Below are 19,679 nucleotides of genomic sequence, written 5' to 3' on the forward strand. Positions count from 1 at the left end.
ATTGGACCACTGATACACAACTAGTTGATGAACTTACAGTAAAAATTTGAGAATATTTGATGCCCTTTTCGAAATGTTACAGCGAGTTGAACATTTTTTGAAAAGTGAAAATTTTACCTGTCCCAGTTATTTTGAGTATCCCCTGTAAGTGCGACGATGAAGTGCGGAATCTCAAATAAAAGTGCGATTTTGCGTCAGATCGTTCCGGTGTCTTCACCGCACTTATTCATTAGCTCGTGATGAATAAGTGCGGTGAAGACACCGGAACGATTTGATGCAATATCGCACTTTTATTTGAGATTCCGCACTTTGTCGCAGTCCAGTTAGCAATGCAATAAACTATAATACTAAAAATAAGGGTTATTGAACGCTTCCAATGCCATCTAGTGGCAGAAAACTAAAACTATGCCATTCCTGCACATATTTGTACCAGTTTTACCATAAAAACTTCAGACTAGTCGAGCGATACCTAAGACCTTATCAATTCAGCTCAAATTTGTGATGTAGCTTATGGGAGTCTAAAACAGCAAATTGAGATGGTCAGACTTAGGATATATTTCTCATATTTTCTCATAAATGTTTGAGCAATACTACAATAATAGAATACCATTGCTCAAATTAGAATTTCCGACTTCTTCCAGTTATTTCTCCGCTATCTTTCATTCCAGCGATGTAGTTTTTTGTAGGTAACAAGCCTATGGAATCCCCCAACTACACTGAGAAAATCAGCTTCATAGCGTTCTTGACAGCTGAGAAAATACAGATAGTGTTCGGATCAAAATCGGCGCAAACAATTTTTGTGAATCGGCCTTTTATTGTGGCAGATCAAACTGTAAGTAATAAATTTGACATTTTCGTCAATGATAATACAACTTGTTTAGTATGAATTCACTTACAATTTTAGTTTGATTTTCTCCTCTATTGGCTTCCCTTCTACCTTCCTTTGCAGGCAACGTAGCCACCTAATAAATTATTACATTTGTATTTGAGTCCATATCAATTTGTTATAATAAATAAACTTACGAATTTTGTCCTCGAAATACTCCGATTTGGACCACTGTGCAAAGTCTCGTCCTCGTCGTGCGTCGATATCTGTTATCAATGTTATGTTTACGTTCAATACATCAACTTTCTCTAAACTCTTCATTTACCTGGTTTCTCAAGTCTGTTGTCTAAACTGTCTCTTCCCGTCGGGCCTCCAGCTCATCAACCACTAAATTTTACTCCGCGGCTTGGAAATACAACGAAATATTTTTGTTACTTTCCGCTCTAAAATGCATATAAACTTTCCTACTTACTGTATTAGTTTGTGATCATCTGACCAAATCTGATCCGAATTCAAGAATCCACTAACAAATCACCCGCGGAACTATTCTATTTCAAGTTACTTTCCTTAAACTGCCCTATCATCAAATTTCGCAAATGGTAACTAATTCAATTTTCTTCCACTTTATTCCTCTTATCTCGACCACCTATCTTCTATGCACTACCTTTGTTTATGTTTTCCTTTCAACTCTCCTTTGACGGCTTTCCATCTCTCTTTCAATACTGTCATCTCTTCCGTCACTCTGACACCTGTCAACCGACACTTACGCTCGCTGCCTCATCGTCCAAATCATGCCGTGTGGTAACCGGCGCTCGTGCAGTGCTGCCAGAACATTCCCCGGCCCGTAATTCTGTCCCGGAGGCCACTTCCGGCTCAGGGTTACCACTATCTATCTCCATTCTGGCCAGCTTCACTGCCGCACGTTTGTACCTTCCGGTGCTGGTACGCACCCACGCTTGACGGATTCTTCCGTCGCCGGACGCGATGACTTCTTCAACTACTCCACGGACCCAGCACTTCCGGTTAGCACCCTCGACCACGTACACTACCTCTCCAACTCGCAATGGCCTCGATTCGCCGAACCACTTTGTCCTCTGGTTCAACGATGGCACGTACTCCTTGATGCATCGTTCCCAAATTACGCTGGCTAACTGCTGTGAACGCTGGAACGCGTCCCGAAGGGCCTCCGCCGGTTGGGGAGATGGCCGTGTCACGCACGGTTGGTTCGGAGATGCACCTCTCAGAAAATGGTTCGGAGTGAGTGCTTCTGCTTCTACGGACTCCTGCGACAAGTATGTCAACGGACGGGAGTTGATGATGTCCTCCGCCTCAACGATCGCCGTCTGCAGAATCTCGTCCGTTAGCCTTCTTCCGTCATCGAGCGCTGTAAGCGCTTCCTTCACAGAACGTACCAACCGCTCCCAAACGCCACCCATGTGCGGTGCGGCCGGGGGGTTGAACGTCCACTTCGTCCTCGCGTTCGTCAGTTGGTCTGCACAGTCATCGCTGATGCCCTGCACAGACTCCACCACTTCCTTGCTGGCTCCTCTGAGATTCGTCCCGTTGTCCGAGAAAAACTCGACCGGCCAGCCACGGCGGCCGATGAACCGGTGTATCGCCATCAAACAAGACTGCGTCGTTAGTCCAAACGCCACCTCTAAATGCACTGCGCGTGTTACCATGCAGGTGAACAGTGCGATCCACCTCTTCTCCGTTCTGCGCCCTATGGTCACGTCGAACGGCCCCAGGTAATCGACTCCGACGTAGCTGAACGGCCGTAGATTCGGCGTCAGTCGCTGCACTGGCAGTGCCGCCATTCTTGGAGTGTCAGGCCGACAACGATTCACCTTGCACCATACACAAGAAGCTGCCACTTTCCGGACTACAGCATCGACGTGGAGAATGTAGAACAGCTGCCGCAATTCGTTCTTCACCGCCTGACGGTATCCATGGCCACTCCGCTCGTGGTAATGCTGAACGATCAGCTGCGTAATCCGATGGTTGTCCGGTAGAATCACCGGAAATCGTAGGTCGAACGGTAGAAATTCCGCCCTCTCGGTTCGGCCTTCGATCCGAATCAATCCATCCTCATCGATCATCGGAGTCAGCTTGTACAGCGGACTGGACCTCTCGATCGCTATCCATCGGTCCACCGATCGGTCTTTGTTCTTCCACAGCACTTTCAGCTCGTCGATGAAGCTCTCCGACTGCGCTACTTTTAAAAGACACCGCTCCGCCTTCTCATACTCCTCTTGTTTCAGTGGTATGCGAACTGACGCTCCTGCGGATGCCATCCGCACCTTCAACTGGCCGCTCGTTGCTCGTAGCGTTTCAGCCGGCAGCCTTTCCTTCCTTCGCCTGCAGTTCGACACGAATCGATACACGCAGGCCACTGTTCGTACCAGAACCGTCCACTTCGAAAAGCGGCTCGCGTCCACGAGAACCGCTGGAACCTTCACATCGTGCAGCAGTAGGTGCACGCGTAACTCCTCCGTCGTGTTCGCCGGTGGCATACTCTTCCTCGGCCAATCTTCCTCGCTCTCGTACAGAAACTGCTGTCCTCTCACCCAATCGCTGCTTGGCTTTGTATCCGGATCCTTGCCCCACTTTGTCAGCTGATCAGCTACGTTCAGCTTCGTGGGCACCCATCGCCAGTCTGCCAGCCTCGTCAGGCTCAGGATCTCTCCGATGCGGAAACCGACGAACTGCTTATACCGACGCTGATCAGATCGAATCCAGGAAAGCACGACCTCTGCATCCACCCAGAACGCCACCTTGGTGATGACGAAATTGTGGTTTTCACGCACCGTTTGCGACATCCGTGCAGCAAGCACCGCTGCCAGAAGTTCCAGTCGCGGAATCGACAGCTGCTTCAACGGCGCCACCTTTGCACGACTGGTCACTAGCGCGCACATCACTTCTCCTCGTACCATGGCTCGGAAATACGCCACGCATCCGTACGCTGTCTCGCTCGCATCCGCAAATATATGCAGCTGCACGTCCTGGATCTCTTCCGACCGTGCACTGCCAAAGTAGCTCCGTGGAAGCTTGAATGCTCGAACTTCGGCCAGAATGTTCGTCCACCGTTTCCATTTGTTGAACGCCGCATCGTCGACCACGTCGTCCCACTGACAGCCTGTCCGCCAAAGATCTTGAATCAGCATCTTTCCTAGTATTGTTACTGGCGCCAGGAATCCCATAGGGTCGAACTGCGCCATCACGATACTGAGCACGATTCGTTTGGTCGGGCGTACTCCTCCTCGAAGGACGGTTGAATACTCTGGTTTCGACGCGGTGGCAAAGCAGAAAGTGTCTTCGACCGTATCCCATACGATTCCCAGCACCCGTTCGTATTCCGTGCTCTTGTCCAGGCTAAAATGAACTGCTGTTTCCCTGCTTCGCTCCCCGAGTTCCTCCAGGACCGCCTCTGAATTCGAAACCCAGTTCCTGATGTGAAAGCCACCGCGGGAGTGAACGTATTTCACCTCACTAGCTCTCTGGATCGCTTCTTCCACAGTGTCCACGCTATCGTAATAGTCGTCGACGTAGTGACGCTTGACTATCGCTACGGCCGCTTCCGGATACTGTTCCGAATACTGCTCGGCGTTCAGATTCTTCACGTACTGTGCTGAACTGGGTGAACACGTTGAGCCGAAAGTCGCTACGTCCATAACGTATACCTGCGGAGCTTCGTCACTGTTCGCCCTGAAGAGAAACCGCTGCGCCTGCTTGTCCTCCGATCTGATGCGAATTTGGTGGTACATTTCCTGGATGTCACCACCGAAGGCGATCGGACGTTCTCGGAAATGGCAGATCACTCGTGGCAGCGGAACCAACATATCCGGACCTTTAAGCAGCTCGGAATTCAAGGAGATCCCGTTCACCGACGCAGCAGCGTCCCAAACCAAGCGGACTTTGCCCGGTTTCCTAGGGTTCACTACGACGTTCAGCGGCAGATACCACGCAGTTCCCTGTGGTGTTTCCGCCAGCTCCACCTCAGTTGCTTTGTGAGCGTATCCCTTCGACTGGTATTCCTCTATCTGCCGACACACGTTCTCCTTCAGCGCTGGGCTTCGCTCCAACTTTCGATCAAGTGCCTTCATCCTTCGGTCGGCCATAGGGTAACTGTCGGGAAATCGCCTTTCGTCGCTTCGCCACAGAAGACCCGTTTCAAAACGATTGCCCACTCGCTTCGTCGTCGACTCGAATATCTGTCGAGCCCGCTTCTCTTCCGATGGCTCTGGTACGGCGAACGATGTATTCGGCGCTTCTTCCAACACGTATTGCTCCCGCATCATGTCATGGAGCTCCTGATTGCTCACTGGTGCGACGGAGTGAAGGTTCAGGTACGTCTGCACCATCGGTCTCCGCTTTTCGGAACCGTAAATCGTCCAGCCCATCTTCGACCGAACGGCGATCGGCTCATTCGGCTTTCCAACCCGTGACTCCAGCGGCGCGAACAGATGCAGATTATCCAGTCCGATGAGGATCGTAGGCACACCTGAGGGAAAGTCCTTTGCCGGCACTCCCGCGAGATGTGAGTATCGCTTGACCACCTCTGCGTACCGAATGTTCTGTTTGGGCAGCTGCAACTCTGATACCGTTCGCGTATTGAACAGCGGATACTTTTCCTTCGAGCCCTTCGCCGACATGGAAATCTCTACGGTCCGAGACTCGTTCTCAAACCGGTTCATATTGCCGGTCCACGTGACTATCAGCGGCTCGAGTGTTCCTTCTGCCTTCAGCCGTTTTGCCACTGCATCATCCACCAGCGTCGCCGACGAACCTTCGTCCAGAAACGCGACGGTATCGTACTGTCGCTTGCCGACGTAGAGCGTCACTGACATCATTCGGAAGATAACCGTGCAGTCCGACTTCGCTTTTTGCAGCTGCACTGATTCTTCCACTCGGTGCAGCAGAGGATGATGACCGCCCCGGCAATTCCCCATCATACACCGGATCTTCGACGAACACCGACCTCCACTGTGCTTGTTCAGGCAGATTCCACAAAGTTTCTGCCTCTCGACTTCGCGTAGCCGCTCCACGACGTTCATTCGTCTGAACTCATTGCAGTTACGGATGAGATGATCCGTTCGCTTGCATATCCAACATGGCCGGCTGGCCATCTCGCTGCGAGAACCTTCGCTCTGCTTCCGCTCGGATTCGTGCACATGTACAAACTCCTTTCTCCTCGGATTCTCTCTCCCAGGCCGCGCTCGCTCATTCACTGACAGCGTTGAGAACTCCGTCACCTCGGAGACGTCGGAAACGATGTCGGTTGTGAATCGAGTGAACATCCTCAGCGGACTGTCCACTCTGCCGCGCTTATACCGGACCCAATCCAGCTTGTAGCTCGGCGGCAATTTGTCGACCAGCTCCTGCACTAGCATCGGGTTGTTGAGGTGGTCGTTGAGCTGTGCCGCCTCGAGATGATCGCACAATTGCTTTACGGTGATGCCGAAACTTATGAAGGTTTCCAGCCGATCGGCTCTCGGCGCTGGAGCGTTTCTCACCTTCGTCAGCAGCGTCTTCAACAGCTTCTCCGGCTTGCCGAACAAGTTCCGTAAATCTGCAATCACGTCCGGAACTGAGTCTGGTAGAACCAGCCTGCTTCTCACAGCCTCCAGTGCGTCGCCTTGCAAGCAGTCCTGTAGCCGCTTCAAGTTCTCCAGATTCGAAAATCCGCACGCCGCCGTCGTGTATTCGAAGCTGCTAATGAACAGCGGCCAGACTTCTGCTTCTCCCCGAAACTTTGGAAGGTGTTGCGACACTGCTTTTCGAGCAGCTAGTTGCTCCCTGGAGATCCGACCAACGCTTGGCCCTGGCCCTTCAGCACCTCTGCTTCTCCGCAGACTGCTATGCCGGCTGCTTTCCGCTCGATCGTCTAGCTGCTCTCCGTAGATTCGGCCAACTCTTGGCCCCGGCCCGTCAGCAACTCTGCTCCTTCGCAGACTGCCTCGCCGGCTGCTCTCCGCACGAACGTCTTTGAACGACTCGTCGCTGCTGCTGTCGCCATCACTGTCGCTGTCCTCACTTGAGCCATCTTCAAATTCCGTGATCACCGGCACTTTCGACATTGGCTTTGGCTTGCCAACTTGCTTCGAGCATCCCGTTCCAAATGGTTCGTCTCCTTTCGGGTACGCTCCCCGAAAATCCGCGGTCGACGGCTTGTCGACTGCCACTGACTGATCCTTCAGCCACTCCTTCACTCTCTTCTTCGGATGGTCCTCCGAAGCTTCGCCAACAGCGCTTTCTTGGCCTTTCAGCGCGTTGACTCGGTTGACGCTGCTCGTAAACTGCCTTCGAATCGCTTCGCGCTTCTTCACGAACTCTTGCTCTGCTGCCAGTTGGGCGTCCAGCAACTTCTGTTCGTGCTCCAACTGCTGCTCCTCCATTTCGCGTTGAACCTGGAGTTCCAGCTCACGCATCTCCTGTTCTTGCCTCTGCTGCTCTTCCTTCCATGCCTTCTGCCGGGCAAGTAGCTTCTTCCGCGCCGCCATCTGCTTTGCAAAGGCCTTCTCCTTGGCGAGTTGCTCCTCTTCCAACTGCTTCTCAATCGGATCCACATCAGAGCCAGCTCCCAGGTCGGACCCTCCATCGCTTCTTTGGCCGGACTTCTTGCTCCGCTTCTTGGCCGCTGCATCCGGAACTTTCAGCTGCTGCGCACTACTTGGGAGACACTGTGGGCACCGCCAATCACTGTTGACAACCCCTTGATCAACACCAGCGCAAGAAAAATGTGCCCAGTGTTGACACTTCCCACATTGGACCCAGTTTACGTCCTCAGACATCGACTCCGACATCGAGCAGAACAAACATTGCTCGGTCTTGGAGGGTGAGGAAGCCATTCCGAAGAATCCGAGCTAAAATTTTTGATTTTGTTCGGATCAAAATCGGCGCAAACAATTTTTGTGAATCGGCCTTTTATTGTGGCAGATCAAACTGTAAGTAATAAATTTGACATTTTCGTCAATGATAATACAACTTGTTTAGTATGAATTCACTTACAATTTTAGTTTGATTTTCTCCTCTATTGGCTTCCCTTCTACCTTCCTTTGCAGGCAACGTAGCCACCTAATAAATTATTACATTTGTATTTGAGTCCATATCAATTTGTTATAATAAATAAACTTACGAATTTTGTCCTCGAAATACTCCGATTTGGACCACTGTGCAAAGTCTCGTCCTCGTCGTGCGTCGATATCTGTTATCAATGTTATGTTTACGTTCAATACATCAACTTTCTCTAAACTCTTCATTTACCTGGTTTCTCAAGTCTGTTGTCTAAACTGTCTCTTCCCGTCGGGCCTCCAGCTCATCAACCACTAAATTTTACTCCGCGGCTTGGAAATACAACGAAATATTTTTGTTACTTTCCGCTCTAAAATGCATATAAACTTTCCTACTTACTGTATTAGTTTGTGATCATCTGACCAAATCTGATCCGAATTCAAGAATCCACTAACAAATCACCCGCGGAACTATTCTATTTCAAGTTACTTTCCTTAAACTGCCCTATCATCAAATTTCGCAAATGGTAACTAATTCAATTTTCTTCCACTTTATTCCTCTTATCTCGACCACCTATCTTCTATGCACTACCTTTGTTTATGTTTTCCTTTCAACTCTCCTTTGACGGCTTTCCATCTCTCTTTCAATACTGTCATCTCTTCCGTCACTCTGACACCTGTCAACCGACACTTACGCTCGCTGCCTCATCGTCCAAATCATGCCGTGTGGTAACCGGCGCTCGTGCAGTGCTGCCAGAACAGATAGTATGCAGCTGCTCCATATATTTATACTCAAGTTGTTCGCATTTTCGTTTTCTAGAAACCTCTTTTTCAAATTTATGGGTTATTTTTTGAACGGCACACATAACGATGATACCATTGGAGCTCCTCGAAAAAAAAATATTCTAGTTTTACCTAAAATAACACAATTGTTGACCAAAATATAGAGAACAACACTAAAACGGACTTGCAACGGTTCTCAGGATCGTTCAAAAAAGGTTATCGATATTAGGACCACTTTTTTCTTCCTAAATCATTGGAATAATCATAATTGTTCGCGAAAAAATCATTCAGTATAGATCTATTGTCGACTTATTTTTAAAACGTGTTTTATGATTACGATATGATTTAGTGTAAAAATATCGCACGCACCCTGTACGTTCTCCACCTTTCGATCACCTCACGTCCGTCCGTCAAGAGGCCTCCGTCTTTATCCCTGCATATTTCGGCTCGCGGCACGAAGCCGTTGCGGGATGCGTTGAGCTTCTGGTAGAACTTCCGTGTCTCTTGGGAACGGCACAGCAGTTCCACTTCTTCACACTCCGCTTTTTCCAGGCGGCGCTTTTTCTCCCGAAAGAGGCGGGTCTGCTGTTTCCGCTTCTGTTTATAACGTTCCACGTTCTGTCGAGTCCCTTGCTGCAGCATTACCGCCCTCGCTGCGTTCTTCTCCCTCAAAACCGTTCTGCACCATTCGTTTCGTCGATTACGTACCCGATGGTGCTCTCGGCTGCGTCGTTGATTACTGCTTTCACTGTACTCCAGCAGTCCTCTAGAGGGGCTTCATCGAGCTCGCCCGCGTCTGGCGACGCGGCCTCGAGATTCTGCGCGTATGCTGAGGCGACATCCGGTTGTTTCAGTCACTCTAGGTTCTACCGTGGCGGTCGCCGGTACCGTACATTGTTGATGACGGAGAGTTTTGGGCGCAGTTTGACCATCACCAGATAGTGGTCGGAGTCGATGTTGGCGCCACGATAGGTCCTGACGTCGATAATGTCGGAGAAGTGCCGTCCGTCAATCAAAACGTGATCGATTTGAGATTCCGTCTGCTGTGGTGATCTCCAGGTGTAACGGTAAGGGAGGCTGTGTTGGAAAAAGGTGCTACGTATGGCCATATTTTTGGAGGCGGCGAAATCAATGAGTCGCAGGCCGTTTTCGTTCGTCTGCAGGTGGGCGCTGAACTTACCAATCGTCGGTCTGAATTCCTCCTCCTGGCCTACCCGTTTAAATCTCCTATGATGATCTTGACGTCGTGGCTTGGGCAGCGATCGTACACGCGTTCGAGCTGCGCGTAAAATGCGTCTTTGTCATCATCACGGCTTCCGGAGTGTGGGCTGTGCACGTTTATTATGCTGAAGTTGAAGAATCGGCCCTTGATCCTCAACCTGCACATTCTTTCGTCGATCGGCCGCCAACCGAACACGCGCCTCTGCATATCACCCATCACGATGAAAGCTGTTCCCAGCTCGCGTGTGTAGCCGCAGCTCTGGTAGATGGAATGATTACCTCTAAACGTTCGCACCATGGATCCTGTCCAACACACCTCCTGCAGCGCTACGATGCCGAACCCGCGGTCCTTAAGTAAGGACTGTTCATTAAAGAAAGTGGACATCTGTTTACCAACAGTTTAGAGTTAAAACTAAACAAAGAATTGTGAATTTTTGCTCTGTGTGTAAAAACATTGTTTACTTCGGCAACACATTCAAAGAAAACTGAAAAAAATGAGAAATTTCGAGCGATGGGTTGGATTAGCTTAGCGACTAGCAGATAAATTCTGCACAAATGGTGTTCCAAAAAGTTGTCGTTTCGAGCATTGGCATACTAGTACAGTTCCGGGACCGCAATTTTTCAACGCTGAGCATGGGACAGATGTGCTGGATGATGTAGGGTACATCAGAACCAAAAAAATTGGGAAAAAGTTTTTGGTGTGGCAAGCCAATTGCTCATGCGGCTTAAACAGTTCTTCGTATTTCACAACAGGAACAATCAAGGGGCTAATCGCTTGGAACACACCGTCACAAGCACACCGTCTTATACGCTGTGTGGCACACAGCGGCACTCTGAGTGGCACTCTGAGGCACAATTTTGACACTTGAGTTTAGGTGAAAAAACTAGGCAACCATGTGCATTTGACCTGCAAAATGAAAACAAACAGTTGGTTGTCTTGGTAGTTGCCAAGCAAAATCTGAATCATCAAGCAGTGGCACTTCGGGGCACACTGAGGCACAATTCAATACCCGTTGGTACACTGAAAATAATTGGCACAAGTAAAGATGTGCTCAGCGACTCCCCCTTGGGAACAATCAACGGTAAAAATTACATAAAGGAATGCATCAAAAAACGACTTCTACCCAGCTATCGAAAACATACGGATCCTCCATTGTTTTGGCCGGATCTGACATCCGCTTATTACGTTTCTTCTACACTAGAGATGTTCAAGACGGAAAAAGTCGATTTTGTCGAAAAATGGCAAAATCCGCCACACTTCCCTGAACTGCGTCCTGTGAAAAGATACTGGACAATAATTAAGCGGCATCTCAAAAAAGATGGAAGAGAAGCAAGATCAGTTGATTGTTTCAAGAAAATTTGGTCTGCGGCACAACGAAAGGTTACGGAGAAAGTTGTGCAGAATCTAATGGGAGGTATCAAGAAGAAAGTCCGAGCGTTCTCCAGAAATGCGAAGTAAATGTTCAAACTCACGTGAATTCGGCGTGAATTGATTGTCTTATATAAAAAATAAACTTATGAATTTGTTCGAAAATAAATATTTTCTATTGAAAAACAGGTGTCCACTTTCTTTATTGAACAGTCCTTAGATCGGCGAGTATGCGGGTGCTCCCAATGAAGTTGAGAGATCGGCAGTTCCACGTACCGAGTTTCCAATCGCAAGACCTTTTTGTTCGCTGGGGTCGTTGCCGTTGGTCTCGATTCGTATTATTCTGTTGTTGATTTTCCGCTACATTGGTTTTTTTTTGCGGCTGACTCGGTGGGCCTGACACCAACCCCCTACTTTCCGGAGGACCATAGTGCACAGTCCTTCCCTGGCACTCGGACGTAGATCAGCCGCCCTTAACATGGGGATCAGACGCTGTTGTGAGCCGCTCCTCCTGGAGAACAGACGCTCAGGTTTGCCGAAGCAAACCCCCCCCCCCCTTCCCTGTCAGCCTACGACCAAAGTTCCCACAGGGGTTGGTTATCCGATCTTCCCTAAGGTTGCTCATAGGCCACTTCACGGCGAAATTCTATCTCTTTTACTCCTTCAGAGAGTTTGAAAACAACAGGACCAGTACCTGTCAAATTTGACAGGTGTTGGTCCTGTTGTTTTCTAATTTCCCGTAGGAGAGAAAGAGAGCGATTTCTTGATGACGTCACCGTGCAATGGGCAATAGTTTCCGGCCGGTACCGCGAGGAGGTAGGGATAGGAGTTGCTGGAATGGAGCGACGCGTTGGTCTTCAAAACCGAGGCAGACACGTACGCCTAGGTGCTGAAGCCCATGTGAAGCGAAAATCGTCTCTTACCGCTGGGCGCGAATGTAAAAAGCATCCGGCGCACCAGGACTGGAAAAATGATGCTAGTGCTGAATAAGGAAGCGGCCAAGACAGGTACCTTCTACAAAGCATTAGCTCAAGAGGTATTGGGCAAAAAAGTGCAGGTAAGTGCCCTAACGGCGGAGACAACTCTCCAGTGACAAGATCACCGACGCAGAAGAGCTCGCAGCCACGCTTAAACAGCAGTGCGAGGTAGATGCACCAAGTGGGGAGCGGACCTGGTGTGGTGTGTTACGGGTATAAATATTTGTTACAATTATAAGACAGAATAATTGTTAAATGTGTTATAAATATTATATTCGTACGTTCTTTGTGTTACATGTTGAATTTTAACTTGTAAATATTCACCTAGTATTAATTAACATTTATAGGGTTCTGGCAGAATAGAGGCCCATGAATTGCAATCCTATTTCGATTGCCAACATTCAGGCCATTTCGGGCCGCGAATAATTACTAGAGACGTAAACCTTTCCCTGGCACAGACTTCAAGTCATAGAGCTCTAGTATCGAAACCCGAAGCGGAATGCACGATTAGGATTAGTTTTCCTAGACAAAACCCAGCTATGAACACAGGAACAAATGCTGTGAACTAAAAGGCAAACTGCCAAATAAAATACAATTCCAGGATGACTGATGGACCCAAACCAATGCATGAAACCTCGTCATCCTGTGATCGGAAGATGTTATCCATCTGGATAACAGGGCAAATTTATGTTATGTGTCGTGTTGCGTCAATTTGTGATGTTCCTAATTTGTGCAATTGTAAGGTACTATGTGTCGTTATATGTTGATACATTGTATTAATTAATTTCTTTTATTTTGTAACAGGTGGTTAGAACACTTGACTATCACGCCGAGGACCTGGGATCGAATCCCACTCCCGACATACTCACAAAATGTGGGTTCCTCCTTCGGAAGGGAAGTAAAAAGTGGGTCCCGAGATGAACTAGCCTCGGGTTAAAAATCTCGTTAATACAGACAAAAAAAAAAGATGCACCAAGTGCATCGATCCGCCTGCGAAAGGGCTCTGCAGGCATGAAGATCGCGACAATCAAGCTCCCCGTAGGGTGGCACACAAGGCGACTGCATTCAATAAGATCAGAGTAGGTTGATCAGGGTGTCTGCTCAGCATATACGAGCCTCCGTGGCGTGCTTCAAGTGCTTTGAACAGGGACATAAGTAGTGATGTACCGAATATTCGGCCGGCCGAATATTCGGGCCGAATATCAGCGATTTTTGGATTTCGCCGAATATTCGTTTAGCCGAATAACAAATGTATTATTCGGCCGAATATACCGAATAAGCCGAATAATGTGTAAATACAGCGATAACACGCTCAATTGAAAATTCCGTAAATCGTGCGTTACATTTTCGAAGCATTTTATTTGCAAAAAGTAACTTTTTCTGTAATATAAACATTTTTCTATGGATTCAGGGTATTAAATATTACAATTTTATGAATGAACTTGCTTTTGATATTCATTTTACAAGGTTTTTGATAAGAAAATCAGCCGAATATCTGACCGACTATTCGGCCGAATATTCGTTTCGCCGAATAATAAATTTTAAAATATTCGGTATTCGGCCGAAAGCCGAATAGTACTATTCGGTACATCACTAGACATAAGTCGTGGGCATGTAAAGGCCGCGACAGGAGCAAACACTGCAGGAAATGCGGAGTGGAAGGCCACATCGCCAGGAAGTGCAACTCGGCACCAAATAGTCTGATTTGCACGGCGAACAAGGGTCACACGACGGGCGGCCCAAAATGCCCAAGCACGCGAGGAGATCGAACCATCCGACGTTAATGCAGGTTACACAACTAAACCTGAACCATTGTGAAGCTGCACAACAGTTGCTGTGGCAGTCAGTACAGAGATCACCCTACTATCGGACCTGTGGTACTTCCCCAGTTGACGTCTCGACTAATAATGATAATTCCAAGGGCTCAGCCTACTTGATCTGCTAAACTACCACATCTCCCTTTCTTTCGAAATTGACCATTGTTCGTTAACCGCAATCACTTCCTCCCAGGATTGGTGGTTCAAATCCCATCCTCGTCGCCAATGTGGTACTTCCCCAGTTGACGTCTCGACTAATAATGATAATTCCAAGGGCTCAGCCTACTTGATCTGCTAAACTACCACAGGACCCATACCGCATCCCTCCCGATAACGGGAACTGGGTAGCGGATAAGTTCAAGCTAGCGGCGATCTGTACAACTGGTCGTTTACCGGTCCAGGAAATAATTTTCACGTCGTACGAGGGCTTTGCGAAGATCAACGGGATGTACTACTGCAGTTGTTATGTCCCTCCCAGGTGACCGATAGACCAGTTCTCGTCTATGCTGGATTTGCTATCTAGCGCACTAGTGGGATTGAGTTCCGTGGTCATCGGTGGACACTTTAACGCCTGGGCCATTGAGTGGGATAGTCGCTTGACTAACGCGAGAGACTGGGCTCTACTTGAAGCTAGGCTAGACTGAACGTGGATGTCACGAGCGTAAAGCGACAAGAAAAACCTACGGTAGGAACGGTGCAGAGCAGAGTGATGTGACCTTCTGGAGCCCGGGTCTAAACTCTAGGTCGGACTGGATGGTTGACGATGGATACACACACAGTGACCATCTGGTGATTCGATACAGGGTGGAACACGTAGGGAGACGGCCACAGCCGAAGGTCATTGACCTTCATCGGGCATGGCTGACCCTGCGCTTCGATAAGCCGGCATTTGTGGGGAGCGATTGCTTCTGGAGGGTAACACCGATGATCTATCCAGCTATGATCTAGTTGGAACCCTAAGCCGTGCATGTGACGCCGCAATGCCAAGGCAATCGCTACCCAGAAATGGACGCAAACCGATATACTGGTGGTGTCCAGAAATCGCAGATCTCCGCGCATCCTGCCTAAGAGCTAGAAGGAGAATGTAAACAGCTCGCAACGATGAGGGTAGAATGGAGCGAAGTGAGCCCTACAGGGCGGTAAAGCTGGCTCTGAACAAAGAGATTAAGGCGCGTAAGCGGACGTGCTTCGAAAATCTCTGCCAGACAGCCAACACGACCCCTTGGGGTGATGCCTACTGAGTAGTCATGGCCAAAATAAAGGGCGCGTCAGCACCCCAAAAACGCTCCCCCGAGATGCTGCAGAAGATCGTGGAAACGTTGTTCCCACGCCACGATACAAGACCAAGGGCCCTCGTTCCCTATGGCAAAACAAGCCAAAGCGAGGTCGCCCCGGTAACAAACGACGAGCTCATCGCAATAGCGAAGTCGCTTAAGTTGAACAAAGCTCCGGGTCCGGACGGTATCCCGACAGTAGCCATCAAGACGGCCATCGAGGCTAGCCCTGACATGTCCGGAATGGCTATGCAAATGGAGAGTGACTTCATTCGAGCCGAGATTTCTCATTTCGATATACGACACGGATTTTTTGTGCTCATTCTGCGAATGGAGTGACGTGAGAAAAGTCGGAGTCGTATATCGAGGTGAGAAATCTCGACTCGAATGAGGTGACTCTCCATTTGATTTACACGGCGAGTCACTTCATTCGAGACGGTATTCCTCATCTCGATATACGACTCCGACTTTTCTCACGTCACTCCATTCGCAGAATGAGCACATTTGTCAAGGCGTACCATTCTCAAAATAAGCGCAACTACCACTGGGCTGGTAAAGCTGGTTGATTTTGCCGATAATTGTGCTCATTCTGCGAATGGAGTGACGTGAGAAAAGTCGGAGTCGTATATCGAGATGAAGAATCCACTCTCGAATGAAGTGACTCGCCGTGTAAATCAAATGGAGAGTCACCTCATTCGAGTCGAGATTTCTCACCTCGATATACGACTCCGACTTTTCTCACGTCACTCCATTCGCAGAATGAGCACAAATATGAGCATATGAGCACAATTAGGTACTTTGAAGGATACGATTAATCGATAGTGGAAGTGAAATACCGTAATAGCGGTGTTCATATCGATAAGGCAAACGTTAAGGCGATTCCAGTATGTACGGACATATCAAAATAAGGGATTCAAACATCCGGCCACTTTTTTCTTTGATTTAGGGCTCATATATGGGTACATTGGAACAAAAAAAAACAAAACAAGCAGTGAACGCGCCTAACTACCAAGGATGTGATAACCACTATCGACCGACCAAACCCAAATGCCATGATCACCTATTCTCTAACTCGCATTTATTGTTCTACGAACTCGCGCCTTCCTTTGGTGCGACGGAGTCTACTTATAGGGAGCACACTGCGCATGTTTCTGCCTATAAAATGTACAAAAAGTTTTTCATTTATTATTTAGGGGAGGATTGGAGGCCTTCCGCATTTTGGAGCGTCATTTTGCATATCGCTCGTCGCTATTAAAGGTAGTAGTTATAGGCAGACTGTGTGTTCGTGTGCTGTGTGTGTGTGATCGCGAGTGATCCACTCTCAACGGTTCTAGTGCCAACACTTTTTAGGCTATATTGTTTCAACAGTGTTGTATCTCTTGTTTTCACTATAGTTTTCAGTTTTGTTTTATGATATAAGGGGGTAGAGTCTTGTCAATTGCGTTGCTTACATAATCGCTCTACTAAACTATTCCTATGTATATGTATATAGCAATTGTGGATACTGTTTTGTTTGAATAATAATTGATATCGAGTAACTGAACTGTGTGTTGTAAATGATTTAACTATACTTGTGCTCATTCTGCGAATGGAGTGACGTGAGAAAAGTCGGAGTCGTATATCGAGATGAAGAATCCACTCTCGAATGAAGTGACTCGCCGTGTAAATCAAATGGAGAGTCACCTCATTCGAGTCGAGATTTCTCACCTCGATATACGACTCCGACTTTTCTCACGTCACTCCATTCGCAGAATGAGCACAACTGTCTTTTGTGCTCATTCTGCGAATGGAGTGACGTGAGAAAAGTCGGAGTCGTATATCGAGATGAGGAATCCACTCTCGAATGAAGTGACTCGCCGTGTAAATCAAATGGAGAGTCACCTCATTCGAGTCGAGATTTCTCACCTCGATATACGACTCCGACTTTTCTCACGTCACTCCATTCGCAGAATGAGCACGTTTGTTTGTGTGATTACTATTCTAACGAACTAGCTCGATGCGGTTGTTCTTAACCCTAAAAGAGATACCTTCATGGCCTCAGTTTCGTCACCTCGCTGAGTGTGTTCCATCAAAGACGAGCTCTGAAAGGCGCCTGGGGTCCAATGGACCCCAGGTATCCCTTTTAGGGTTAATAACGAGAAACAATCGTTTATGAACTACCACATCGAGTCTACTATTGAAGATGCCTGCGGACTACCATATGCGTGATATTGTTTGTACGAAAATCTCTCGATTATTTTTAATCAAATAACATTACTGAACAAATCCAACCCCGATTCAAAGACAGCTTATTATGGACGCTGCGTAATGAAGCTTTGCTGGTCTATGGAACATTTGTAGGGTTTCATTTTTACCGACAAATAATCATAAACCACATCTAATGCAGAAAACCGAAGACAAAAGTTGAACCGCGCCTGGGGAGTTACGGGCCCAGACAGTATCATTGGAACTCGTCGCGCGTTCAGGGCGCATTCTGGAAGAGTGCAGCTCAAGTTCATTGATAGTACTCTAAGCAGCTTCAAAGCTGCTTAAGATGCTTAAGATGCTTCTCAGAACTTGATCGGAACTTTCAAATTAGGTAGGGTAGACGCTTCAGTTTTGGCCAGCCCGGAGTTTTGGCCATAGTGCGGTATTCAGCCTGTTACGATCTAAATCGGCATAAATTTATTTTTTACTAGTAGATTCTAATACAATATGACGATTACAGCTGTGAAAACCATACATTTTGATTAAAAACTGGAAGAAAAAAATATTTTTCCTTTAAAAATCAGCTCCCATATAACTATTTTAGCCAGGGTGCTTCTAATTTGGCCACTCTCATAAGAAATACACATGATTGGCCAAAATAGATACTAAAGCTGAGAATATGGCCAAAACTGCGGCAATGCTTCTATTTTGGCCAGTGCCACTTTCAATACAAAAATCAAGTATTAGCTTGATTTCTGTATTTTTCTAATAAAGTATCGATCGAAACCTTGCATTTGACATATTGATAGTTTACATTGGATTATTGGTTATTTTTTTTTAAATGATTCCCTTAGACTGGCCAAAACCGGTGCTTGCACCCTACTAGAAGTTTATTTTAGTAGGTTAACAACAGGCACAAGGTAAAATCTAGCTACTCCTAGTTCTTACACAGTTTATTGATGCAAACAATATCACGCATAAAGGGGGGGGTCTATACTATCATAAACGGTGCATTTGTGTGTTTGTTGTTGGTATGAATGTTTGAAATGGATGAAACAAATCAATCCAAGAAGAACAATTTAGATGTAACATATGGATCCTAGCCGTAATGGGAGTGTGATCGGTCAGTAGAATTCTATTGTTCCGGTGATGCTTCCATTTTGAACACTTTCTCCGGCTGTTACGCCGTAGTTAATCTTTTCAAAGTTGTACTTTCGCTTATATGAACATAAAAAAAAAAACGAATAGACTATATATTTCTTTGAATCTTGGTGCCATACTTGTAAAATAGATTTGTTTTGCTTAATTTGCACTCATCACGACTCACAAGCTAAAAATAAGTGGTGTCTTCTCTAAATGGTCAAACCTAAACTGTTCAATGTTGCTGCGCTATACAAAACACAAATCTCTTAAAAACCGAGTCGATCAGTTGCCGAACTCATCGCACCAAGCCTCAACCGACAACAATCATGCCTTCGAACGTTACAAAATAAAAGAGGAAAACACTACAATTGCAACTAGGATAAAATAGCATACGAACTTAGGTGGTGGATGATAGGTTTGTCCCTTTGTTAGCAAGTGCCCAAGCAGCGGACAACCGGCAAGGCTGCTTCTGCCGCCGGTACCGACGCCGGCACCCAGTGGAAGCCAAGCTCAAAACTCGTACTCTATCGGATGGCAGTCACCTGAGAGCCAATTGTCGGGTAAGTTCTTCAATCGCTGCTCGATGTCTTTCAGCATCTCGTGATAATCTTCTTCTTGACCCGTTACGGGATCCGTAGCAGCCAAATACGAAGACGCCGACGGACTCGCCGACGGACTCGCCGCTGCCGCCGCCGCCGCCGTCACCGCCGCCGCCGACGATGTCGACGGAGGTGGCGATAGCGACGAGGTCGACGAAGTTGAAGACGTTGAGGCGGTGTCGATCGTCGAAGCATTGGCGGTCGTCTCAGGGGCACCGGCCGCCAGCGAGTCCTCTTCCGGGTTGAAGTAGCCGTCGGTGTGACCGCGGACGTCACGGTCCGGATCGGCGCGCAACTTGGTCAGCGTGTGTTCGATGGCATCCGCGTCCGGGCTGGACGGCGAGAAGCTCGCTGGAAGGGGAGGAAACGGATGAATAAGAAAGGTAAGCATGGTTTTCTGGCTAAACTAAACAGCGCGTTTGTTTACTGTGATTCAGGGCCGATTTATTCATCCCCGCTTAGGCCTAAAACCT

The 19,679-nt window shown here is 47.8% G+C and overlaps 3 protein-coding genes across 5 annotated transcripts in view; all 3 read right to left on the reverse strand.

Annotated features, from left to right (window-relative positions):
• Positions 1 to 761: 761 nt before the first annotated feature.
• Positions 762 to 2,476, reverse strand: LOC115269702 (uncharacterized). 3 transcript variants are annotated; one of them, XM_062853315.1, is made up of 4 exons: positions 1,299 to 2,476; positions 1,152 to 1,231; positions 1,024 to 1,092; positions 762 to 962 (listed from the first exon to the last, which is right to left on the reverse strand). In XM_062853315.1, exon 1 carries the CDS (start codon positions 2,446 to 2,448, stop codon positions 1,579 to 1,581), a length of 870 nt encoding a protein of 289 aa, XP_062709299.1. In that variant the 5' UTR covers positions 2,449 to 2,476; the 3' UTR covers positions 762 to 962; positions 1,024 to 1,092; positions 1,152 to 1,231; positions 1,299 to 1,578. The 3 variants fall into 3 exon arrangements, with proteins under 3 accessions (XP_062709299.1, XP_062709297.1, XP_062709298.1); XM_062853313.1 differs by having other exon boundaries at positions 762 to 1,231; XM_062853314.1 differs by having other exon boundaries at positions 1,024 to 2,476.
• Positions 2,477 to 2,483: 7 nt separating this feature from the next.
• On the reverse strand, positions 2,484 to 8,618 carry LOC134286842 (uncharacterized). Its single transcript, XM_062848528.1, has 4 exons — positions 8,532 to 8,618; positions 7,962 to 8,030; positions 2,560 to 7,689; positions 2,484 to 2,492 (listed from the first exon to the last, which is right to left on the reverse strand). The coding sequence occupies exons 1-4, from the start codon at positions 8,616 to 8,618 to the stop codon at positions 2,484 to 2,486; spliced, it is 5,295 nt and encodes a 1,764-aa protein (XP_062704512.1).
• A 9,999-nt stretch (positions 8,619 to 18,617) lies between these two features.
• The window catches only part of LOC115254240 (serine/threonine-protein phosphatase 4 regulatory subunit 1), a 379,001-nt gene continuing 377,939 nt past the window's right edge, over positions 18,618 to 19,679 (reverse strand). The window contains exon 12 of the mRNA XM_062853320.1: positions 18,618 to 19,557. Within this exon, the coding sequence (XP_062709304.1) occupies positions 19,118 to 19,557 (440 nt within the window). The 3' untranslated portion in view covers positions 18,618 to 19,117. The remainder of the gene's footprint in view (positions 19,558 to 19,679) is intronic.

Source organism: Aedes albopictus, chromosome 2 (genome assembly GCF_035046485.1).
Source record: "Aedes albopictus strain Foshan chromosome 2, AalbF5, whole genome shotgun sequence".
In the NCBI taxonomy this organism is placed as follows: Eukaryota; Metazoa; Arthropoda; class Insecta; order Diptera; family Culicidae; genus Aedes; species Aedes albopictus.